The sequence below is a fragment of the Dendrobates tinctorius genome, unplaced genomic scaffold (assembly GCF_039654945.1).
Source record: "Dendrobates tinctorius isolate UK_male_01 unplaced genomic scaffold, ASM3965494v1 ptg000173l, whole genome shotgun sequence".
Classification (NCBI taxonomy): Eukaryota; Metazoa; Chordata; class Amphibia; order Anura; family Dendrobatidae; genus Dendrobates; species Dendrobates tinctorius.
Window position 1 is genome coordinate 9,077,116 of NW_027361840.1, and position 13,678 is coordinate 9,090,793.

The 13,678-nt window shown below is 53.9% G+C and overlaps 1 protein-coding gene across 3 annotated transcripts in view; it reads right to left on the reverse strand.

Moving 5' to 3' along the window:
* Positions 1-9,037, reverse strand: part of NBEAL2 (neurobeachin like 2) — a 106,566-nt gene extending 97,529 nt beyond the window's left edge. For all 3 annotated transcript variants that reach the window (XM_073551162.1, XM_073551161.1, XM_073551160.1), the window contains exon 1: positions 8,907-9,037. In XM_073551162.1, the coding sequence (XP_073407263.1) occupies positions 8,907-8,957 (51 nt within the window). In that variant the 5' untranslated portion in view covers positions 8,958-9,037. The remainder of the gene's footprint in view (positions 1-8,906) is intronic.
* Positions 9,038-13,678: the final 4,641 nt, after the last annotated feature.

Consider the following 13,678-nt stretch of genomic DNA (forward strand, 5'->3'; position numbering starts at 1 on the left):
TATTTACCACGTGGTCAGTGTACACAGGACCAGATGTTATTAGGTAGCGAGCACTTAGGTTACCATTGCATACATGGCTGGAGTCCAGCTTGCTACCTCTGATGTATGGGGGCAGTAGTGCCCCTGAGAGGGGCAGCGCACATGAGAGGCGCCATCAATGCTGAGCGTTATATACTGGTGATAGAAGGGCTTGTATATTTCAAGTCAGAAATGGAAGAAGTGTCCATGAGGACGGGGCTCCAGCACCAATGAGAAATGAAAACGAGCACCGTAGCTAGGAATAAGGGTTGCTAACCCGAAATATGTAAGCTTATGGATCCTTAATCTTTGTATTTTTGCTTTTTCTCACCATGCTTTTATTTGCACAGTAAAAATGATACTTTGACATTTTCTCATTGGTGCTGGAGCCCACTCCTCATGGACCCTCCTTACATTTCTGACCTGGATTTCAGCCTGGTGGGCTTCTACACTCCTAGGTGAAAACAAGAGGTTTCCACACTGAATTGTTCTCCCTGGAAGGTGAGCTCATTAGTATTGCTCTCCTTCCTTGTATATCTCAGCAAGTCAGTGCTAAGCCCCATACAGCCTCCATCACAGCACAGCTCCGCAGAAGAAGAGTGTGGGGATGAACCGCCCACATGCAGTCAGGACCCCTCACCAATAGAAATCTGGGAAACACCTGAACTGTGGAGCAACGAGAAGAGGACAACGTTCCTCTCCCAAAATGCCATCAATTGTCTCCTTACTTCCCCAGTGTGTAAAGACTGTTGTAAGAAAAAGTGGGACACGGCACAATGGGGGGTACACGGGCCCGGCAAAATGAGGGGGGACACGGCCCCAGCACAATGGGGGGAGGGAAATGGCCCCGGCACAACAATGGGGGGGATATGGGCCCGACACAATGGGGGGAGGGGCACAGGCCCGACAACTGTTCGGACATGTCGCAGCCATCAATTTCTAAAGGAGTTCATTTTTTCAAATAAATGGAGAAATGTCCAACTTCTGAGCTGTTCTCTGTGACAAAATTATGATAATTAGACATTTCCAGATCATTATATCCTGGTTTTCTTTACATGATAAAGCGGACAAATGATTTTGGAATTGGGGATGTACATGAAAGGTTTATACGTGACCCTTACATACACAGCCTGCATGTAGGAGCCATATACAGTGGGTACAGAAAGTATTCAGACCCCTTTACATTTTTCACTCTTTGCTTCATTCCAGCCATTTGGTAAATTCAAAAAAATTCATTTTTTCCTCATTAATGTCCGCGCTGCACCCCATCTTGACTGGAAAAAAACAGAAATGTAGAAATTTTTGCAAATTTATCAAAAAAGAAAGACTGAAATATGGCTATTACATATGGCGGCTTTATAAGTGACTTCTATACTTGCCCAGAGTTTGTGTGACCGTTATATACGGGACATGCAGTACACAATGCGTCACACTGCGACTAATACAGGAATTTCACTTGCGGCTATTTAGCATATGATTCGTTATGCAGATTCTCGTCATGTCTCTGCACTGTTGCTGTTTTGCTCTTAATTTTTATTATTTTGTCAGTATTTTGTAAATCCACCTTTGGCTTTCACCACTGTCTGGATCCTTCTGCTCGCCATCAGATTCAGGCACGTCTCCACCGACATCGGATCCCAGGTCTCCTCTCCACGCTCCTCATGTTGGTGCACTCTGGTCGCCTCACTTGGGTCTGTATACAGCTGTTTCTCCTCCTCTACCCCACAAGTGTTGGATTGGGTTGAGGTCTGGGGACTGAGGACAATCCAGCCCCTCTACTTCATTGTCATTGAATCATTTCTTCACCAATCTCACTGTATCCTTCGTGTTGTTGTCCTGTTGGAACACTATGTTGTCCGTCTCATACTCAGAGTACTCGAGTGTATGAAGAAGTCGTCTTGTACGATTACTCACATATAGCTCAGCACTGAGATCACCATCGATATTGGTCAAGTATCCAACGCCTTTGGCTGTGAAACAACCCCATATCATCAGGCTTCCTCCACCGAACTTGACAGTTCCTTCAATCTCTCGCTCCGTTAGCCCCTTTTTCCCCTTCAGACCCATTTGCACCCATCAGAGCCATCTATTAACTTTCATCTCATGGCTCCAAATCACCTGTTTCCAATCTTCTATTCTCCACTTCTCGTACTTTTCTGTAAATTTGAGCCAACGCATCTTATGAGGATATTGAAGTCGATTCTTCTTCACCTTTTTTCGGGTCACCATTCCAGACTTGTGTAACATGTGTCGCACGGTGCTGACATGGACGCCTGTGATCTCACCATTATGAAGCAGACGAGCCTCCTCCACTGTCGTGTTTGCAGCGCCAGAAATGGTAGACCTTGTGATGAGACGACTTGCCACCCAAACAAATCTGCTGCAGTATTAGACGGTCCTAACGTCTGAACTCTAATCTACCGTACACCGCAAGAGAGCAGATGCAGATCTGCACAAACCTTTTAGACATTTTCTGGTCTGAACCTGCGTCTGTTACATACATGGCTGGTTTATATGTGACCGTATATAATATACGCACACACATACAGTCATGGCTGAAAGCGTTGGGCAGAAAATGAAGCATTTCTCCCATAAAATGATTGCAATCACACATTGTTGTACACGTTTTCTTTTACACAGGCTTATTTCCTTTGTGTGTATTGTAGCAACACAAAAAAAAAAAATAGCAAATTGGACATAATTTTACATTAAATCCCCAAAATGGGCCGGAAAAAATTGTTGGCACCTTTACAAAATTTAGGGTAAACAACCTTGCTTCAAGCATGTGATGCTCGTTCACACTTACCTGTGGCCAGTAACAGGTGTGGGCAACATGAAAAATCACACATAAAACGGGAAGAAGTTGATACAATCTTTGCATTGTGTGTCTGTGTGTGAGACACTAAGCATGGAGAACAGAAAGAGGAGAAGAGAACTGTCTGAGGACTTGAGATCCAAAATTGTTGAAACATATCAATCTCAAGGTTACACCTCCATCTGCAGAGATCTTGATGTCCCTTTCTCCATGGTGCGTGACATAATCAAGAAGTTTACAACCCATGGTCCAATAGTTAATCTCCCTGGACGAGGACGGCAGAGAAAAATTGATGAAAGGTTGTAACACAGGATAGTCCGAATGGTGGATAAACAGCCACAATCAAGGTCCAAAGAAATTCATTTTCAGGGGGCATCAGTGTCAGAACAAACTATCTACATGTGAATTAAATGAAATGCTCATGAAGGAGACCCAGGAGGACCCCACTGCTGACATACAGACATGAAAAGCTAGACTGTGGTGTGCCAAAATGTACGCGAGTAAGCCAAAATCCTTCTTGGAAAGCGTCTTGTGGACAGATGAGACCAAGATAGAGCTTTCTGGTAAAGCACATCATTCTACTGCTTACCAAAAACAGAATGAGGCCTGCAAAGAAAAGAATACAGGACCTACAGTCTGATGGACGGTCAAAGATGTTTTATGGTGGTTTTGTTGCCTCTGGAACTGGGAGCCTTGACTGTACAAGGCATCATGAAATCTGAAGATTACCAAAAAATTTTGGGTGGTAATGTAGTGCCCGGGGTCAGAAAGCTGGGTTTTTGTGCTGGGTCATGGGTCTTCCAGCAGGCAATGACCACAAACATACAGTACTTCAAGAATTATCAAGAAATGGATGGAAACAAAGCGCTGGAGAGTCTGAAGTGGCAGCAAGGAGTTCGGATCTAAACTCCATTGATCCCCACCTTCAAAAGTGCGCAGCGCACGCCAAAATCCTACTAGCGCACGGCCAGCGCACCCTATGCTAAAGATAGGGTGCGCAGATCGCAAGCGTCCATGTGCGATAGTAGGCGGCGATGACCGGATGAGGCGGGCAGGGAGCCGGCAGGGGGCGGGGCTTAGCGGCGCTGTGTCGAATAAACGCTAGTGTGAAACTAGCCTTAGCGGCCTGAACTCAGCGCATATGACTACAACCGAAATGCTTCTGTGTGAGGTGCAATATGTTAGCATTTGGGGCCCCATTTTAAACTTTGCCTAGGGCCCCACTTTGCCTAAAACCGGCCCTGTCCAGGATTTGGATGAGGCTGTATCCGTGACATTAGATACAATGCCAGAATATAGGTGACAATTCTACAGATGACTTATACACACTTCTGCGATATAAAAGACCATTCTAGATATGATTATATACAGTGCAGGGATGTAGTGATCATTATAGAGAACCATTATAAGGGATGATTATAGACCCGCCGGGGCCACACACACTGTGTACAGTGACAGCCGGGCACGGTTAATTATCATATGTATGAACAATTATCACACACACTTATCAGTCACATGACCGCTGCATCAAAGGGGGCTGCACCTGTGTATACCATGTAACACTACAGAACACTCCGCCTGTACACTGCTACACGCACCCACAGCACGTGGACCCCTATAGACCCACAGCACGTGGACCCCTATAGACCCACAGCACGTGGACCCCTATAGACCCACAGCACGTGGACCCCTATAGACCCACAGCACGTGGACCCCTATATACCCAGCAGGAGGGAATGACAAGGATCTGGGGTTCCCTTGTTCTCTCCTGCCATGAAGGGGTTATCTCCACTCTTCCCACAGTCACAGCTAACAGGTGGTGGACAACGAAAAAGTGACCCCCCCCCCCCCACCCCCATCTGCCGAATACCTAGAAAAGGGGACGAACAGGGGGTCCCCAGAATCATCAGGACAGCCGAATGAGGACCCCGTTGTCTACAAACAGAGCAATAGCAGAAGGCAGAAAACCCCCGCACTGAGCTCCAGGGGTCCCTTCAGGACTGAGGGATGTATTCTAAGAGACAGGGGTACAATGAGGACCCCAATGTACCCAGCTCTATACTGCTGCAGGTAATATTGGGGGCTGCACCTGTATTATTGGGGGCTGCACCTGTCTGGATTATTGGGGGCTGTACCTGTCTGAATTATTGGGGGCTGTACCTGTCTGAATTATTGGGGGCTGCACCTGTCTGGACTATTAGGGGCTGCACCTGTCTGGACTATTAGGGGCTGCACCTGTCTGGACTATTGGGGGCTGCACCTGTCTGGATTATTGGGGGCTGTACCTGTCTGGACTATTGGGGGCTGTACCTGTAATATTGGGGGCTGTACCTGTCTGGATTATTGGGGGCTGTGCCTGTATTATTGGGGGCTGCACCTATCTGGACTATTGGGGGCTGCACCTGTCTGGATTATTGGGGGCTGTACCTGTCTGGACTATTGGGGGCTGCACATGTCTGGATTATTAGGGGCTGTACCTGTATTATTGGGGGCTGTACCTGTCTGGACTATTGGGGGCTGTGCCTGTCTGGACTATTGGGGGCTGTGCCTGTCTGGACTATTGGGGGCTGTGCCTGTCTGGACTATTGGGGGCTGCGCCTGTCTGGACTATTAGGGGCTGCACCTGTCTGGATTATTGGGGGCTGTACCTGTCTGGACTATTGGGGGCTGTACCTGTAATATTGGGGGCTGTACCTGTCTGGATTATTGGGGGCTGTGCCTGTATTATTGGGGGCTGCACCTATCTGGACTATTGGGGGCTGCACCTGTCTGGATTATTGGGGGCTGTACCTGTCTGGACTATTGGGGGCTGCACATGTCTGGATTATTAGGGGCTGTACCTGTATTATTGGGGGCTGTACCTGTCTGGACTATTGGGGGCTGTGCCTGTCTGGACTATTGGGGGCTGTGCCTGTCTGGACTATTGGGGGCTGTGCCTGTCTGGACTATTGGGGGCTGTGCCTGTCTGGACTATTGGGGGCTGTGCCTGTCTGGACTATTGGGGGCTGCACCTGTATTATTGGGGGCTGCACCTGTATTATTGGGGGCTGCACCTGTATTATTGGGGGCTGCACCTGTCTGGACTATTGGGGGCTGTGCCTGTATTATTGGGGGCTGCACCTGTCTGGATTATTGGGGGCTGCACCTGTCTGGATTATTGGGGGCTGCACCTGTCTGGATTATTGGGGGCTGTACCTGTATGGACTATTGGGGGCTATACCTGTCTGCATTATTGGGGGCTATACCTGTCTGCATTATTGGGGGCTATACCTGTCTGCATTATTGGGGGCTATACCTGTCTGCATTATTGGGGGCTATACCTGTCTGCATTATTGGGGGCTATACCTGTCTGCATTATTGGGGGCTATACCTGTCTGCATTATTGGGGGCTATACCTGTCTGCATTATTGGGGGCTGTGCCTGTATTATTGGGAGCTGCACCTGTCTGGATTATTGGAGGCTGTGCCTGTCTGGACTATTGGGGGCTGTGCCTGTCTGGACTATTGGGGGCTGTACCTGTATTATTGGGGGCTGTACCTGTCTGGACTATTGGAGGCTACGCCTGTATTATTGGGGGCTGTACCTGTCTGATTATTGGGGGCTGCACCTGCATTATTGGGGGCTGCGCCTGTCTGCATTATTGGGGGCTGCGCCTGTCTGCATTATTGGGGGCTGCACCTGTCTGGATTATTGGGGGCTGCACCTGTCTGGATTATTGGGGGCTATACCTGTCTGCATTATTGGGGGCTATACCTGTCTGCATTATTGGGGGCTATACCTGTCTGCATTATTGGGGGCTATACCTGTCTGCATTATTGGGGGCTATACCTGTCTGCATTATTGGGGGCTATACCTGTCTGCATTATTGGGGCTATACCTGTCTGCATTATTGGGGGCTATACCTGTCTGCATTATTGGGGGCTATACCTGTCTGCATTATTGGGGGCTATACCTGTCTGCATTATTGGGGGCTATACCTGTCTGCATTATTGGGGGCTATACCTGTCTGCATTATTGGGGGCTATACCTGTCTGCATTATTGGGGGCTATACCTGTCTGCATTATTGGGGGCTATACCTGTCTGCATTATTGGGGGCTATACCTGTCTGCATTATTGGGGGCTATACCTGTCTGCATTATTGGGGGCTATACCTGTCTGCATTATTGGGGGCTATACCTGTCTGCATTATTGGGGGCTATACCTGTCTGGACTATTGGGGGCTGTGCCTGTATTATTGGGAGCTGCACCTGTCTGGATTATTGGAGGCTGTGCCTGTCTGGACTATTGGGGGCTGTGCCTGTCTGGACTATTGGGGGCTGTGCCTGTATTATTGGGGGCTGTACCTGTCTGGACTATTGGAGGCTACGCCTGTATTATTGGGGGCTGTACCTGTCTGATTATTGGGGGCTGCACCTGCATTATTGGGGGCTGCGCCTGTCTGCATTATTGGGGGCTGCGCCTGTCTGCATTATTGGGGGCTGCGCCTGTCTGCATTATTGGGGGCTGCGCCTGTCTGCATTATTGGGGGCTGCGCCTGTCTGCATTATTGGGGGCTGCGCCTGTCTGGATTATTGGGGGCTGCGCCTCTCTGGATTATTGGGGGCTGCGCCTCTCTGGATTATTGGGGGCTGCACCTCTCTGGATTATTGGGGGCTGCACCTCTCTGGATTATTGGGGGCTGCACCTCTCTGGATTATTGGGGGCTGCACCTCTCTGGATTATTGGGGGCTGCACCTCTCTGGATTATTGGGGGCTGCACCTCTCTGGATTATTGGGGGCTGCACCTCTCTGGATTATTGGGGGCTGCACCTCTCTGGATTATTGGGGGCTGCACCTCTCTGGATTATTGGGGGCTGCACCTCTCTGGATTATTGGGGGCTGCACCTCTCTGGATTATTGGAGGCTGCACCTGTCTGGATTATTGGGGGCTGCACCTGTCTGGATTATTGGGGGCTGCACCTGTCTGGATTATTGGAGGCTGCAGCTGTCTGGATTATTGGGGGCTGCGCCTGTCTGGATTATTGGGGGCTGCGCCTGTCTGGATTATTGGGGGCTGCGCCTGTCTGGATTATTGGGGGCTGTACCTGTATTATTGGGAGCTGTACCTGTCTGGATTATTGGGGGCTGTACCTGTATTATTGGGGGTTGTACCTGTCTGGATTATTGGGGGCTGTACCTGTATTATTGGGGGTTGTACCTGTCTGGATTATTGGGGGCTGTGCCTGTCTGGATTATTGGGGCTGCACCTGTCTGGATTATTGGGGGCTGTGCCTGTATTATTGGGGGTTGTACCTGTCTGGATTATTGGGGGTTGTACCTGTCTGGATTATTGGGGGCTGTACCTGTATTATTGGGGGTTGTACCTGTCTGGATTATTGGGGGCTGTGCCTGTCTGGATTATTGGGGCTGCACCTGTCTGGATTATTGGGGGCTGTACCTGTATTATTGGGGGTTGTACCTGTCTGGATTATTGGGGGTTGTACCTGTCTGGATTATTGGGGGCTGTACCTGTATTATTGGGGGTTGTACCTGTCTGGATTATTGGGGGCTGTGCCTGTCTGGATTATTGGGGCTGCACCTGTCTGGATTATTGGGGCTGCACCTGTCTGGATTATTGGGGGCTGTGTCTGGATTATTGGGGGCTGTACCTGTCTGGATTATTGGGGCTGCACCTGTCTGGATTATTGGGGGTTGTACCTGTATTATTGGGGGTTGTACCTGTCTGGATTATTGGGGGCTGTACCTGTATTATTGGGGGTTGTACCTGTCTGGATTATTGGGGGCTGTACCTGTATTATTGGGGGTTGTACCTGTATTATTGGGGGTTGTACCTGTATTATTGGGGGTTGTACCTGTCTGGATTATTGGGGGCTGTACCTGTATTATTGGGGGTTGTACCTGTCTGGATTATTGGGGGCTGCGCCTGTCTGGATTATTGGGGGCTGCTATTCACCTGCGGACACTTCCTGCCCTACCTGGCCGTGACAGGAGCCCCCTCGCCTGCTGTCTCCCCGCCCCCTCCTCGGTGCTCCCGTCACGCGCGGGCCTCCGGGGGCCACACTCGCCGCTCACCTTGGTGAAGTAGAGGAGCCACAGTTCGTAGAGCTTCTCCTTGGACGCCATCCTCCTGCGCACAGGCTGTGGTCCCGGCTCACGTCCGCGCAGGCTGCGGCTCCATGTGTCTCCCTGGCAGGTGCGGGAGGTTGTGAGCTCCGGGAGGTGTGAGAGCAAGAGAGGGGCCGAGAGCAGCCGCCTCCTCCCGGCGGAGAGCGGGCGGCACCGGGCGACACCTGCGGACACTGCCGGTACTGCAGGCGGTGGGAGACGCGGGAGAGACCCCAACACTCACTGAGGGGACGGGAGAGACCACCGCGATACTGAGGGGACGAGAGAGACCACCGCACTACTGAGGGGACGAGAGAGACCACCGCACTACTGAGGGGACGAGAGAGACCACCGCACTACTGAGGGGACGAGAGAGACCACTGCACTACTGAGGGGACGAGAGAGACCACCGCACTACTGAGGGGACGAGAGAGACCACCGCACTACTGAGGGGACGAGAGAGACCACCGCACTACTGAGGGGACGAGAGAGACCACCGCACTACTGAGGGGACGAGAGAGACCACCGCACTACTGAGGGGACGAGAGAGACCACCGCACTACTGAGGGGACGAGAGAGACCACCGCACTACTGAGGGGACGAGAGAGACCACTGCACTACTGAGGGGACGAGAGAGACCACTGCACTACTGAGGGGACGAGAGAGACCACCGCACTACTGAGGGGACGAGAGAGACCACCGCGATACTGAGGGGACGAGAGAGACCACCGCACTACTGAGGGGACGAGAGAGACCACTGCACTACTGAGGGGACGAGAGAGACCACTGCACTACTGAGGGGACGAGAGAGACCACTGCACTACTGAGGGGACGAGAGAGACCACTGCACTACTGAGGGGACGAGAGAGACCACTGCACTACTGAGGGGACGAGAGAGACCACCGCACTACTGAGGGGACGAGAGAGACCACCGCGATACTGAGGGGACGAGAGAGACCACCGCACTACTGAGGGGACGAGAGAGACCACCGCACTACTGAGGGGACGAGAGAGACCACCGCACTACTGAGGGGACGAGAGAGACCACCGCGATACTGAGGGGACGAGAGAGACCACCGCACTACTGAGGGGACGAGAGAGACCACCGCACTACTGAGGGGACGAGAGAGACCACCGCACTACTGAGGGGACGAGAGAGACCACCGCACTACTGAGGGGACGAGAGAGACCACCGCGATACTGAGGGGACGAGAGAGACCACCGCACTACTGAGGGGACGAGAGAGACCACCGCGATACTGAGGGGACGAGAGAGACCACCGCACTACTGAGGGGACGAGAGAGACCACCGCACTACTGAGGGGACGAGAGAGACCACCGCACTACTGAGGGGACGAGAGAGACCACCGCACTACTGAGGGGACGAGAGAGACCACCGCACTACTGAGGGGACGAGAGAGACCACCGCACTACTGAGGGGACGAGAGAGACCACCGCACTACTGAGGGGACGAGAGAGACCACCGCACTACTGAGGGGACGAGAGAGACCACCGCGATACTGAGGGGACGAGAGAGACCACCGCGATACTGAGGGGACGAGAGAGACCACCGCACTACTGAGGGGACGAGAGAGACCACCCCGATACTGAGGGGACGGGAGAGACCACCGCACTACTGAGGGGACGAGAGAGACCACCGCGATGCTGGGGGGGCGAGAGAGACCACCGCGATACTGAGGGGACGAGAGAGACCACCGCGATACTGAGGGGACGAGAGAGACCACCGCACTACTGAGGGGACGAGAGAGACCACCCCGATACTGAGGGGACGGGAGAGACCACCCCGATACTGAGGGGACGGGAGAGACCACCGCGATACTGAGGGGACGAGAGAGACCACCGCACTACTGAGGGGACGAGAGAGACCACCGCACTACTGAGGGGACGAGAGAGACCACCCCGATACTGAGGGGACAAGAGAGACCACCCCGATACTGAGGGGACGAGAGAGACCACCGCACTACTGAGGGGACGAGAGAGACCACCGCACTACTGAGGGGACGAGAGAGACCACCCCGATACTGAGGGGACAAGAGAGACCACCGCACTACTGAGGGGACGAGAGAGACCACCGCATTACTGAGGGGACAGGAGAGACCACCCCGATACTGAGGGGACGGGAGAGACCACCGCGATACTGAGGGGACAGGAGAGACCACCGCACTACTGAGGGGACGAGAGAGACCACCGCGATACTGAGGGGACAGGAGAGACCACCGCGATACTGAGGGGACAGGAGAGACCACCGCACTATTGAGGGGACGAGAGAGACCACCGCGATACTGAGGGGACGGGAGAGACCACCGCGATACTGAGGGGACAGGAGAGACCACCGCACTACTGAGGGGACGAGAGAGACCACCGCGATACTGAGGGGACGAGAGAGACCACCCCGATACTGAGGGGACGAGAGAGACCACCGCGATACTGAGGGGACAGGAGAGACCACCCCGATACTGAGGGGACGAGAGAGACCACCGCGATACTGAGGGGACAGGAGAGACCACCGCGATACTGAGGGGACAAGAGAGACCACCGCGATACTGAGGGGACAGGAGAGACCACCGCGATACTGAGGGGACAGGAGAGACCACCGCACTACTGAGGGGACGAGAGAGACCACCGCGATACTGAGGGGACAGGAGAGACCACCGCGATACTGAGGGGACGAGAGAGACCACCGCACTACTGAGGGGACGAGAGAGACCACCGCGATACTGAGGGGACGAGAGAGACCACCGCACTACTGAGGGGACGAGAGAGACCACCGCGATACTGAGGGGACAGGAGAGACCACCGCACTACTGAGGGGACAAGAGAGACCACCGCACTACTGAGGGGACGAGAGAGACCACCGCGATACTGAGGGGACGAGAGAGACCACCGCACTACTGAGGGGACGAGAGAGACCACCGCACTACTGAGGGGACGAGAGAGACCACCGCACTACTGAGGGGACTAGAGAGACCACCCCGATACTGAGGGGACAAGAGAGACCACCCCGATACTGAGGGGACGGGAGAGACCACCGCGATACTGAGGGGACGAGAGAGACCACCGCGATACTGAGGGGACAGGAGAGACCACCCCGATACTGAGGGGACGAGAGAGACCACCGCAATACTGAGGGGACAGGAGAGACCACCGCGATACTGAGGGGACGAGAGAGACCACCGCACTACTGAGGGGACGAGAGAGACCACCGCGATACTGAGGGGACGAGAGAGACCACCGCACTACTGAGGGGACGAGAGAGACCACCGCGATACTGAGGGGACAGGAGAGACCACCGCACTACTGAGGGGACAAGAGAGACCACCGCACTACTGAGGGGACGAGAGAGACCACCGCGATACTGAGGGGACGAGAGAGACCACCGCACTACAGAGGGGACGAGAGAGACCACCGCACTACTGAGGGGACAAGAGAGACCACCGCGATACTGAGGGGACAGGAGAGACCACCGCGATACTGAGGGGACAGGAGAGACCACCGCGATACTGAGGGGACAGGAGAGACCACCGCGATACTGAGGGGACAGGAGAGACCACCGCACTACTGAGGGGACAAGAGAGACCACCGCACTACTGAGGGGACGAGAGAGACCACCGCGATACTGAGGGGACGAGAGAGACCACCGCGATACTGAGGGGACTGGAGAGACCACCGCGATACTGAGGGGACGAGAGAGACCACCGCGATACTGAGGAGAATAGAGAGACCACCGCACTACTGAGGGGACGAGAGAGACCACCCCGATACTGAGGGGACAAGAGAGACCACCCCGATACTGAGGGGACGGGAGAGACCACCGCGATACTGAGGGGACGAGAGAGACCACCGCGATACTGAGGGGACAGGAGAGACCACCGCGATACTGAGGGGACAGGAGAGACCACCGCGATACTGAGGGGACAGGAGAGACCACCGCGATACTGAGGGGACGAGAGAGACCACCGCACTACTGAGGGGACGAGAGAGACCACCGCGATACTGAGGGGACGAGAGAGACCACCGCACTACTGAGGGGACGAGAGAGACCACCGCACTACTGAGGGGACAAGAGAGACCACCGCGATACTGAGGGGACAGGAGAGACCACCGCGATACTGAGGGGACAGGAGAGACCACCGCACTACTGAGGGGACAAGAGAGACCACCGCACTACTGAGGGGACGAGAGAGACCACCGCGATACTGAGGGGACGAGAGAGACCACCGCACTACTGAGGGGACGAGAGAGACCACCGCACTACTGAGGGGACGAGAGAGACCACCGCACTACTGAGGGGACTAGAGAGACCACCCCGATACTGAGGGGACAAGAGAGACCACCCCGATACTGAGGGGACGGGAGAGACCACCGCGATACTGAGGGGACGAGAGAGACCACCGCGATACTGAGGGGACAGGAGAGACCACCCCGATACTGAGGGGACGAGAGAGACCACCGCAATACTGAGGGGACAGGAGAGACCACCGCGATACTGAGGGGACGAGAGAGACCACCGCACTACTGAGGGGACGAGAGAGACCACCGCGATACTGAGGGGACGAGAGAGACCACCGCACTACTGAGGGGACGAGAGAGACCACCGCGATACTGAGGGGACAGGAGAGACCACCGCACTACTGAGGGGACAAGAGAGACCACCGCACTACTGAGGGGACGAGAGAGACCACCGCGATACTGAGGGGACGAGAGAGACCACCGCACTAC